This window comes from Myotis brandtii, unplaced genomic scaffold (assembly GCF_000412655.1).
Source record: "Myotis brandtii unplaced genomic scaffold, ASM41265v1 scaffold105, whole genome shotgun sequence".
In the NCBI taxonomy this organism is placed as follows: domain Eukaryota; kingdom Metazoa; phylum Chordata; class Mammalia; order Chiroptera; family Vespertilionidae; genus Myotis; species Myotis brandtii.
Window position 1 is genome coordinate 8,532,176 of NW_005353538.1, and position 12,932 is coordinate 8,545,107.

The window sequence follows — 12,932 nt, forward strand, 5'->3', positions numbered from 1 at the left end:
CTCCATCACTGGAGCAAGCAAGCCTCCTGCTCGCTTCAGCTGCGTGGCTGCCGGCCGCCATCTTTGTTGGCGGTTAATTTGCATATCTCGCTGATTAGCCAATGGGAAGCGTAGCGGAGGTACGGTTAATTTCAATCTTTGTCTATTATTAGATAGGATAATACTTCAGATGTCCCTCATCCTCCCCTGTAGCCCTCTCAGCCCAGCCCCTCCCCGCAGGCCTTCACCAACCTATTGTCTGTATCCATGGGCTATGCGTATAAGTTCTTTGGTTTATTTTTTCTTCTAGTTCCTCCAACCCCACAGAGTGATATGTTGGTCTGTTCTATTCCTCCATGCTTCAGATCTTATTTTGTTGGTCAATTAATTTTGTGCATTATATCCTACAAATCAGTGAGATCATGTGATATTTGTCTTTCTATGCTTGGCTTATTTCAGGATATGATCATATCAGTAGACACAGGAAAAGCATTGACAAAATCCAGCACCCTTTTTTTAAAAAAATTATCTTTATTGTTGAAAGTATTACAGATGTCCACTTTGTTCTATTTGTTGTTGTTGTTTTCCCATTGACCACCTCCTCCCCTTACCCACCCCTCCCAAGCCTTTGCCACACTATTGTCTGTGTCCATGGCCTATACATATATACTTACTAGAGGCCCGGTGCACAACAATTTGTGCACTGGGGGGGCGGAATCCCTCAACCCAGCCTGTGCCCTCTTGCAGTCTGGGACCCCTCGGGGGATGTCCAGCTTGTTTCGTTCCCGCCTCCCTCCGCCACCCGGCCCGGCTTGTTTCACCCCGCCTCTCTCCACCATCCGGCTTTTTTTGCTCCCGCCTCCACTGCCCGGCTTGTTTTCGGCTGCCTGGCTTGCTTCGCTCCCAGCTGGTATATGCAAATTAACCACCATCTTTATTGGCGATTAATTTGCATATTGTGCTGATTAGCCAATGGGAGGCATAGTGAAGATACGGTCAATTACCATGTTTGGCTATTATTAGATAGGATAAGTTCCCTGGTTAATTCTCCCCCTCCCCCCATCTCAACCCCATCCCCACCTTCCCTCTGAAATTCATCAGTCTGTTCCATGGTTCTATGTCTCTGGATCTATTTTGTTCATCAGTTTATTTTGTTCATTAGATTCCACATATGAGTGAGATCATATGATACATATCTTTCTCTGACTGGCTTATTTCACTTAGCACAGTACTCTCCAGGTCCATCCATGTTGTTGCAGATGGTAAGAGTTCCTTCTTTTTTACAGTTACATAGTATTCCACTGTGTAAATATAACAGCTTTTTTTATCCACTCATCTGCTGGTGGGCACTTGGGCTGTTTCCAAATCTTAGCTATTGTAAATTGAGCTGCTATGAACATAGGGATGCATATATACAAATTGGAAGACAACACACTTTTTTGATAAAAACTCTCAGCAAAGTGGGAATAGAGGGATCATACCTCAACATAATAAAGGTCATATATGACAAACCTATAGCTAACCTCATACTCAATGGGAAAAAACTTAAGAACAGGATCTAGACAAGGATGTCCGCCTTCACCATTCTTATTCAACATAGTGCTGTAAGTCCTAGCCACAGTGATCAGACAAGAAAGAAAAAATCATTCAAATTGGAAAGGAAGAAGTAAAATTATTATTATTCTCAGATGACATGATACTACACATAGAAGACCGTAAAGACTCCATCAGGAAACTACTAGACTTAATAAATGAATTATGCAAAGTAGCAGGATACAAAATCAACATTCAGAAATTGATTGCATTTTTATACACCAATAATGAACTCTCATAAAGAGAAACTGAAAAAACAATTCCATTTACCATTGCAAAAAAAAAGATACCTAGGAATAAACTTAACCGAGGAGGTAAAAGACCTATACTTGGAAAACTATAGGACATTGGAAAAAGAAATAGAGGGAGATATAAACAAGGATTGGAAGAATTACCATAATTAAAATGTCCATACTACCCAAAGCAATCTAAAGATTCAACACAATCCCTATTAAAATACCAAACGCATACTTCACAGAACTAGAACAAATACTCCAAAAATCAACATTGAACCAAAAAAGACCCCAAATAGTGGAGCAATATTGAGAAAGAAAAACAAAGTTGGAGGTCACAATACCAGACATCAAAGTACTGCAAACCACTGTAATGAAAACAGCCTAGTACTAGCACAAAAACAAATATATGAACCAATGGAACAGAACAAAGACCCCAGAAGTTAACCCAAGCCATTATGCTCAATTAATATTTGACCAAGGGAGCAATAAATACAATGGAGTAAAGTCAATGTCTTCAATAAATGGTGTGGGGAAAACTGGACAGACACATGCAAAAAATGAAACTAGACCTCCAACTTACACCACACACAAGAATAAACTCAAAATGGTTAAAAGACTTAAATATAAGCCATGAAAATATAAAAATCCTGGAAGACAACATAGGCACTAAAATTTCAGGTGTCTTATGTAGCAAAATATTCACAGATACATCTCCTAGGGCAAGAGAGACAAAGGAGAAAATAAACAAATGAAACTACATCAAAATAAAAATCTTCTGAATAGCAAAAGAATCCACCATCAAAATGAAAAGGAAACCCACTATATTGGAGAACATATTTGGCAGTGATACATCTAAAAAGGGGTTAATATCCAAAATATATAGAGTACTCTTACAAGTCAACAAAAGGAAGACAAACAATTCATTTAAAAAATGGTCAAAGGACTGGAATAGACACTTCTCCAAAGAGGACATACAAATGCCCAAGAGACATGAAAAAATGCTCAAAGTCACTAATCATCAGAGAAATGCAAATTAAAGCCACATCGAAATATCACTTCACACCTGTCACAATTGCTATCATCAATAAATCAACAAAGAACAAGAGCTAGTGAGGATGTGGAGAAACTGGGAACCCTAGTACACTGCTGGTGGGAATGCAGACTGGTTCAACTACTCTGGAAAACATTATGGAGTTTCCTCAAAAAATTAAAAATGGAACTTCCATTTGACCTAGTGATTCCACTTCTAGGAATATATTCTAAAAATTCCAAAACACCAATCAGAATATATCCATCCCTATGCTTATAGCTGAATTATTTGCAATAGCTAAGATTTGGAAATAGCCTAGATGCCCATCAGTGGATGAATTGATTAAAAACAACAACTGAGGTACATTTACACAATGGAATACTATACAGCTGAAAAATGAAGGATCTCTTACCCTTTGAGACAGTATGGATGGGTCTGGAGACATTATTAGCTAATTTAATTGGTATTTATAGAACACTAGAGACCCGATGCACGAAATTTGTGCATGAGTAGGCCTTCCTTCCCCTGGCTGCTGGCACTGGCTTCCCTCTGGCATCGGGACTTGGGCTGGCTTCCCTCCGGCCCTGGCTTTGTCCTAAAGGATGTCCAGTCTAATTAGCATATTACCCTTTTATTATTATCGATTACAACCAATAACAGCAGAATATACATTCTTTGTAAGTACACAGAAATTTACCACAGTAGATCTACACATAGATCAAACTAGTCTGGAATAATCTACCGTAAATGTATGTAAACCACAGAAAATATGCTCTCTGATAAAAAAAAATATTAAGTTAGAAATAAATAACAATTTATAGAAAATCTTCAAATATTTGGAAATTAAATACCTACTTTTAAGTCACTCTTGGGTCAAAGAATATATCAAAATGAAAATTTGATATTAATTAAGCTAAATAAAAGTCAAACCACAAAACAAGTCAAAATTGAGCAATGCTATGAGGAATTAAAATTAATGTAAATGGATAGCCAACCATTAATGGATAGAATCTTAACTACAATGTATTCAAGACATGTTTTAAAACAGTTCTCTAAAATTGGTAGACAATGTCACCTTATTAATGGAGTACATGAGGCAAGAAATTATTTTTTAAGGACCATATAATCAAAATGATTAGAGCTTCAGGAAACTATTTCAACACCATCTTGTTCTTTTGAACTCCAGACAGATTTTTTCATTCATCTCAGAAGTCTACTCAAAGATGACTTAAGATTAAAACTCAAAAGACTCAACTTTGGGGGGGAAAATCACTTACTTTTTCTCTTTTGTTTAGATAATATAATTAGTAAAATTAATTAATGCACAAGATGTAAATAATAATAATATAAACCAGGTTTGAGGTTAGGAAAAAATGAAACTCGAGGAATGGCAGATCTATAGTAGTATACCAACTATCTCTTGAAGTTAGTACAACAAACTTCAGTAAGAAATATTTTATTTGTTTAATGATTCTGAGGTTTCAATTCCAGTATAATTCCTGGTAATTTACCTTGCTGATGAGCTACAGTTTATTGCCATCTATTCATGCAGTGAATTGAAAAGCTTGTTATACCCTGAGTTATTAACATGCTAATAACTTTTAATGTTTGGTTTACTGCAGTCAAAACAATGACTAGCTGTATTATTTTTATTTTGGTTAAATTAGATTTTAATTCTTGATGAATTTATTCTAAGATTCTTAAGCCCCTAAATTTATACTAAATAAATTCTGTAAAAACGTTGCAGGAATATAAAAGACATTGAGAACAATAATTATCTAAATTACTTGTTATTTGCCTTAAACACTTTTTCTCCCAAGGAACACAGAGCATTAAAACAAAGTAAGACAGAATCAGTTTACTAATGCATTTTATTTTTATACTAAACTAGAGGCCCACTGCACGAAATTTGTGCACAGGTAAGGTCCCTAGGCCTGGCCGGCGATCACGGCCAATCAGGGCCTTCCCTCACCCGGCTGCCAGCTGCCAGCTGGGGCCTTCCTTTTTTCCTCGCCTCCCCCTGGTGGTCAGCACATGTCATAGCGAGTGATCGAACTCCTGGTTGGTTGAACTGCCGAGGGGACAAATTGCATATTAGCCTTTTATTATATAGGATAATTGCTATTATATAAGTGAGTAAAGATCGTCATTAATAGGCTGTAGGCCAGACCCAGCTGGAATGATATATTTTGATATGCTTTCTTCAATATTAGTTCTACATATTCAAATAATGTTTTTACATAATTAGATTCATACCATGTATGCATTTTTACATGCTGGTAAATACATTGGGTCATGAGCATTTTCCAGTGTCATTAAATATTCTTCAAATATGAATTTTTATTGTTATGCAATTTTTATTATATTTATGTACCATAATTTAATTAGCTAATATTTGTTATTAGCTAATTTCTCTTTTCTACAATATATTATTCTATAACTAGAGGCCCAGTGCATGAAATTTGTGCATGGGTGGGGGCCCTAGGCCTGGCCAATGATCAGGGCCCATCGGAGCCGTCTCACCCAGTCCCGATCGGGGCCAGGCTGGCTAGGGCTGGCTGGGGTTTGCCGGCTGCCAGCCAGGGCCTGGGGGCCTGTGGATGGGGCTTGCCAGCTGCCAGACAGGGCTGTAGGGGTGGGAGGAGGGACCTCGGGAGGTTTGCCAGCCAGAGGGAGGGACCAGGAGAGGTTGGCTGGCCATGGGAGGTTGGTTGTGGGAGCGCAGTAACCACCAGGGGGCAGCTCCTGCATTGAGCGTCTGCCCCCTGGTGGTCAGTGCACATCATAGCGACTGGTCTACCTGTCCTTCTGGTCATTTAGTCATAATGGTCGCTTAGGCTTTTATATATATAGATGTCTCATTATTCTAATTTCATAATATTATTAATAATTTTAAATGAGCAAACCTTGTGTGACAATCTCTTAATTATTCCCTTAATTTACATTTCAAGAAAAAGAATTACCGAGTAAAATGGCTTGAAAATTTTTAAAGCTTTGGCACAGTTCATCAAATTGCTTTATAGAAATACTAGAGGCCCGGTGCACGAAATTCATGCACGAAACTCGTTCCTAGGCCTGGCCAGCGATCAGGGCCGATCGGGGCCTTCCTTCCCCGGCTGCCAGCTGCCGGCCGGGGCCTTCCTTCATTCCACACCACCCCCTGATGGTCAGCGCACATCATAGCGAGTGATCGGTCTCCTGGTCAAACTCGCATGGGGACAATTTGCATATTAGGCATTCCTACTAAGATTTTATTCATCTGGCAACTAACATTTGAGCATTATCATGCCTCATTTTGCTTTTCTTTAAAACTACATTTTAGTTTTTAAATTTGCATAACTATTAAGGATGATCCCATCTTACATGTTTCAATAAGCATATAAACAATCTATCACTGTATTAATATTTTCAATTCATTCTCTTATTTGTGGAAAATAATTATATTAATTAAAACTTTAATGAAGTAAAAATCTGATTATCAGCCACACTCTAATTTTTAATTAATTTGAACACCCATTCCTGGCAAAAACGCTTTTGGAGTTTTTGAATTCAAAATTAATTTTAAAGACTTTAATGAAATAATAGTGTAATTTGAAATATTCATAGAGTAAATATTTTTAAAACAACTGTTTTAAAAATAACCGGAATAAATATTAAATACAATCAAAATAGGTCATGCAAGCATATTTGTTGACTATGTTTAGGTAATTAAAATAGAAGACAGATAATATAATGAAATTATTTGATAGGGAATAACACTATTTGTTATGCATAATTTTAAATTATTTAATTGAAAATAGATACTTAGGGCCCTAGCTGGTTTTTCTCAGTGGATAGAGCGTCGGCCTGTAGACCAAAGGGTCCCAGGTTCAATTCTGGTCAGGGGCACATACCTTGCTTAGTTGCAGGCTACTCCCCGGCCAGGGCCCTGGTCACGATGTGTGCAGGAGGCAACCAATCGATGTGTTTCTCTCATTCACATCAATGTTTCTCTCTGTCTTTCCCTCTCTCTTCCACTCTCTCTAAAAGAATCATTGGAAAAATATCCTCGGGTGAGGATTAAAACAAACAAACAAACAAAAATAGATACTTATGAAATGTTATTATCATAAAGGATAACATCCACAAAGAAATAATTATACTTTGTTAAACAGATCTCTTTCTAAAGTCTGTTATATATTCTTAAACTCTTATTTTTAACTGGTTGGAAGGACATAGGAACATTTTTGCTACAATGTAGGAGACCTAGTCAAATGCATTAAGATAAAAGACAAATACTGTAGCTATGGGGATTTTAATTTCTCCCATTCTAGACCTGGCTGACAGATGTAAATGCATGTATTATAACAGGATGTTACAATACATGAAACACAGACTTCCTACATTGTGATAAATTAACACAATTCCCCCCACCCCAGACTGTTTATAAAGCATGCATAATGAGTTACTTAGCAAATGAGAATTCTGCATGGTTTTTACGGTATCATTTCTGTACATCAACTGAAAAACAGACTGATTCAGCAGTCATCAGTAAGCTACCTACCTCTTAGGGCACATTAGCACCTCCAGAAAATATTACAGAAAAGCAAATCACATAATGCTGCCTGCGTTTATTACCTGGCTCCAGCACTTACTCACTATATGACCTTGGGCCCAACTTTAAGCTCACCATAGCTCTATTTCCTCATTGTGAAATGGTGTATTAATACTAATTTTCAGGGTTGTAGCAAGCATAAAATTGGTTAGCACATGAAAAGCATATAATAAGTGTTGCACAAAATTCCCTGTTGTTTTTCTTATTTGTTCCAAATGGCAATTTTTATTATACTAATTAAACAGACTTTATGTATATGTCTCCAAACAGAGTGTAATTTGATTTACAAAACGGCAGATAAGTAGAAAATACTACTTAAAAACACCATTTAACAAAAAACTACTTCTTCCTGGACGTTACCCTCCACTTTAATACTTGATTTAGTAAAGTGGCAAATTGACTGTCAGATCTAGATCTGGAATCCTAGATCTAGATCAGTTTGCATTGCCAGGACTTGGGGACCCAGTTGTGGAGTTAGACCCAGTTGTGCACATTTGAGAGGTGAGTCGTCATGGGAGACCTGCCAACCAAACTGCAACCCTGTATCTTAGATTAATTTTCATTTTTTGGTTTTATTTTGAGTAGTTTTGTACCAAGAAAAAGTTGTGTAAGGAAGCTTTTTTGTGATGAATGGATATTATGTCAGAACTGTGACAGCTCATAATGTGGAATGGAATTCTTTCTCTCCCCTCCCCCCCATCATTTCAGATCATTTGGAAACTGCATTAGTTTGAAGATGAAAATGACTTCTGCATAATAATTCTTTAATAGATTTCTTTATCTTTCAAATTTACAAAGTTTTAAAATGTATGCCTATGTATTTTTTTCTTCTTTAGAGCTGGGTAGAGAGAGCTGAAAAACAGGCTCTTCTCTCCGATACACTTGACCTATCAGAACTCTTCCACCCAGACACATTCCTCAATGCTCTTCGCCAAGAAACTGCAAGGTAATTAAAATGAAATAGTTGTTTGTCCATGAGGGTTATTATACTTTCCTTTATTCACTTTTAATCGCATTCCCTTGTGAAGAAATAAAGTAATTGTTAAATCCAGATAGTTGTATTATTTCCTAATACTTAACTTTAGTAACACAGTTTACCACTAGTTAAAAGGCATAACTTTTGTTTGTTTATTAGAATTAAAAAAGGTAATATTTAACTTTTTAAAATTTTTGATTATTTATCTAGATCTTTTGTGTACAATATGGTAGGCAGAAGTCAAATGGAGCTAATTAAATTAAAATGAATCAAAATTAAATATTATTTTAAATGTAACTTCTCAGTCATATTACCCACATTTGAAGTGCTCAAATAGCCACATGTAGCTAGTGGCTACCATTTTGGACTACTTGAAAATGTTTTTATCTTTCCAGAAAATTCTGTTGGATAGTGCTAACTAGGCTTCTTGATAGGGAACAGTATTTGATGATTAAGATCAAGTTATTTTTTTATAACATTTGAATTATCATCTTGTATGTAGACTATAATTTTTAATAAGATAGAATGAGAGAAAAAAGAGACACTTCCAAAAATATATTGGATAAAATTTAGTTGTTGTTTAGTGATTCAGGGGGATCTTAATTTATAATGCCTCAGGATCATTATAAATATTTCCATTCAGCTAATAACATTTATTCAACACCTATCATATGCCTGAATTTGAGGCTGATGGTCAAAATGGAGGATATAAAAATAAAAATGATAAAGGCCCAATCCTCAAGGAATTTGCACAACCTGTTAACTTTAAGAACTTAGTGTGAAGTCTGACTTAAGATATTTTATTACTTGTACATTATAAAATTTTAATTTTAAATAAATAGAAATGTATTTATCTTCATATTCTACTTCCTGAATATTATTTCTTTCTGAATTGATGTTTTACTTTTATAGGGCAATGGGCTGTTCTGTGGATAGCCTTAAATTTGTAGCTTCATGGAAAGGTCGACTGCAAGAGGCCAAGCTGCAGATTAAGGTAGTAAACTAATTTTAAATGTTTTTCTAAGTCTAAAATGTATATTTTGGCCAGCTGTGATGAAAAGATTCTATAACTCCAATTTCAAAGTTACCTGTCTTTGTAGTGTAAGACCCACAGAGATAGATTAGATTGTATTACCTGCGTGAAAAATCAGCATAAGTTAAGATTTAGCATGAAACAACTTGTACACAATATAATCTTTTCTAATGCAAAAATAAGAATCTTAGGGATACAATATATTTGAAAATAAAGCTTTTGGTAAAAAATGATACAAATCTTGAAATTATATTTGATTATCTTTTGTAAAATTCAATTAATATTTGCTATATAATAAAGAATATATAAATGTAACATATAAAAATAGACCAGGAGATCCAAGACGGCAGTGGAGTAGTTGGAAGTTACATTCACCTACTCCCAGGACCCAACTGGAGTTACAACTAAAATGTAAAACAATCCACCTGAATGACCAACTGAAGACTGCTGGACTTAAGTCTTATAACCAGATGTTATGTGGGCACATCTTCCTTGCTCTGCTGCTCAGGGCTGGTGAGCCTGGTATGGGTTGAGACCCTACACTCCTCAGGGTAGGCGGGGGGGAGGGCCTTTGCAGCTGAGATAGCCGTAATCTCAGCCACCACCCATGACTGTGGGACCCACCTTTTCATGCCTCTGCCCTTCCTACCAGTCTTGATGAAGGAAATAAGCAGGTTACAAAGTGGTATAATGAAGTATGTTACCCTTTGCATACAGTTTGGAAAAATGAAAAAAATACTGTTTATTGTTTATGGATACATGTATTTTAAAGAATCATGAAAAACTAAATTCAAGGTAATGACTGGGTCAGGTGAGAGCAGAAGAGGAACAGGAAAGATAAGATATATCAGAGGACTTCAGCTGTATTCATTAGGGTTTATTTGCTTGGGAATATGGAATAAACATGACTGCATATTAAAGTCTAATAAAAAAAAATACTGTTTATTGTTTATGGATACATGTATATTAAAGAATCATGAAAAACTAAATTCAAGGTAATGACTGGGTCAGGTGAGAGCAGAAGAGGAACAGGAAAGATAAGATATATCAGAGGACTTCAGCTGTATTCATTAGGGTTTATTTGCTTGGGAATATGGAATAAACATGACTGCATATTAAAGTCTAATAAAAATGAGCAGTAAATATATAGCTAAAATATTTTTATGATTTTATGTGTATTTGACATATTTTTTAATTTTTAAAAGGAGGGTTCTGGCAAATAAAGCCATATAATAACTTATCAAAATAAAACTGAGTTTATCATGAAATTCACTGTTAAATCCAAGTTAAATTCAACTTAAAATCGGAAGTATGCAGGAAATGCAACATCATATAATGAAATAAGTTAATGGTTTAATTATGTTTTTAGTGAACAAAGTTACTACTATTACTGTTGCTAACCCCTTTAGAGGTGAGAAGAGTCGAATAAGACCTTATATGTATGAACAGCCCTTTCAAAGTAGATTAGGTTATGATAATCAGTTATTTGGAATATACTTAGGTAATTGTGGCCAACCTAATCCCCACTATCCTTTTAAAATGTTTTGAAACTGTAAAGAAAACCAAACTTTATTTTAAATCTTCAGGTGTTTTAATCAGAGGTTCAAGTATGACTAACATTATTTGAGTAGATTTTTTGTTTTGTTTAATGATTTTATTCAGTTTCTGTTTTGTTAAATTGAAAGCTAAGCAAAACAAAAATAATTAGAGGAAATTATATTATGACAAGAGATGCACATTTAAATGCCTTTCACTTAATTATTTGCATTTGACCCAAATAGTACATTTGTACAGATGTTTTAAAATTCTTGCAGCACACTGGTTGAAAATTGCTGATCTAATGTAATTTTGGAAAATACTTTGAAAATTGAATATTATAGGCAAAAGTTTCTTTGACCAGAATTTTTCAGATAATGTCCACTCAAACCTTTATTTTGCCTCACTTAAGTGGATACACTATATAAAATAATTATGAATGTCTAGAAATTAGGAGATGGATTAGATTAATGAACAATAATAGCTAATACTTTTGAGCATCTACTATATATCAGGCAATTTTCCAGGTGTTTTAAATATATTGTTAGAGGGGAATTCTTATTTCCCACTCTCATTGTTTTCTTCTGTGTGGAGAGAGATTTACTAATGTGGATGCTCTTAGACTCCTCTACTTTCTCCTTTCCTCCTTCCTTTCTAGGAAGAAGTCACTTTATCTGATTATGAGTCTGAGCCAGGAACCCAGGGCTGAATACCACACTTCCTTATGCTTTTCTCTTGGGTGTTCACATTCTGCTCTGTTCCTTCAGGGTCGTTTCTGCACTTACTACAGCTGGCTCCTTAGCTTCGTCCTGTTGCAGCTAGAAGTTAAGCTGGCCAAATTCTTGAGTTTGATATTAGAAAGTCCATTTGCCTGGAGACTTGTTATATCCTCTAAACGATTTTTTTTTTCAGTATTAAAAATAATATCTGGGGTTTATCTGCTTTTATTTCTTCTTTTAATGCAGAATTCCAGTAGCAACAAGGATATAGTTTGTTGATACCACTCCAACTCCTGATATATTACCAGTTTCGTATATGTTTTCAATGCATTTTCAGCAATAAGAATGTCTTTAAATCTGCAAATTACTTAAATTTTCAAATAGGTTAGTGATAGAGGATATAGAGAGAAAAGAGCAGATTTGGAAAATGTTTGTTAGATGTGGCAGGAAGTGGTAGTTGGTGGCATGTGTGAAGTTTAGGAGAAGGAGCCAAGAATGTTTCCCAGGTGTCTGATTAAGCAAATGCATGGACAGTGGTGCCAATTATTGAAATAATCTCCAGAAACCCTTCCACCTCCTGGTTAGGAAAGGAGTTTCTATCTTAGTATATGCATAGGTCATAGTCAAGTTGTGGCACTACCAATAGGGACTGCTTTTGTAAATTGCTTTTCTGAAATAATTGAGCTTAAAACTTAATAAAATTTCTAGAAGAGGCCTTAGAAGAACTATCTTACCTAGGGAGTTTCTTGCACTGAAATTACTAGGCACTCACTAAATTTACATTTTTTCAAGAGCAAAATGACTTGAGCAACTCTTGAAGTGGCCTGTATAGCATCACATCAATGCTATAGTAGGAAGAATATTGAATTTAAGGATTAACCAATTATATTCTTATCCCAGCTCTTTCACTAAGAAACAATTGCTTATCTTTTCCATGGTACAGCAACCCAACTGTAAAATTTGCTATTCAAAACTGTCAAGGCAGACTCTCCTAGTACCTCCTTGTTCCTAAACCATTCTCAAACTGTAGTATAGCGGAAAATGATTTTAACTCTACTAACTTTAAGTGTTAACTGTGACTAAATTTTATGATACTTTCATTTAGTATGTTAAAACTTAGGTACTATGTAATATTTGTAAGATTTGTTTATATTTTCTATCAAGTTTATGAGAATACTAGAGGCCCGGTGCCCAAAAATTTGTGCTCTCGGGGGGGGAGGGGGGGTTTGTGAGACC

The 12,932-nt window shown here is 35.6% G+C and overlaps 1 protein-coding gene across 3 annotated transcripts in view; it reads left to right on the forward strand.

Annotated features, from left to right (window-relative positions):
* The window catches only part of DYNC2H1 (dynein, cytoplasmic 2, heavy chain 1), a 289,555-nt gene that overhangs the window by 265,834 nt on the left and 10,789 nt on the right, over positions 1–12,932 (forward strand). For all 3 annotated transcript variants that reach the window (XM_005856867.2, XM_005856868.2, XM_014539785.1), the window contains 2 exons: positions 8,269–8,378; positions 9,321–9,402. In XM_005856867.2, coding sequence (XP_005856929.1) covers positions 8,269–8,378; positions 9,321–9,402 — 192 coding nt within the window. The remainder of the gene's footprint in view (positions 1–8,268; positions 8,379–9,320; positions 9,403–12,932) is intronic.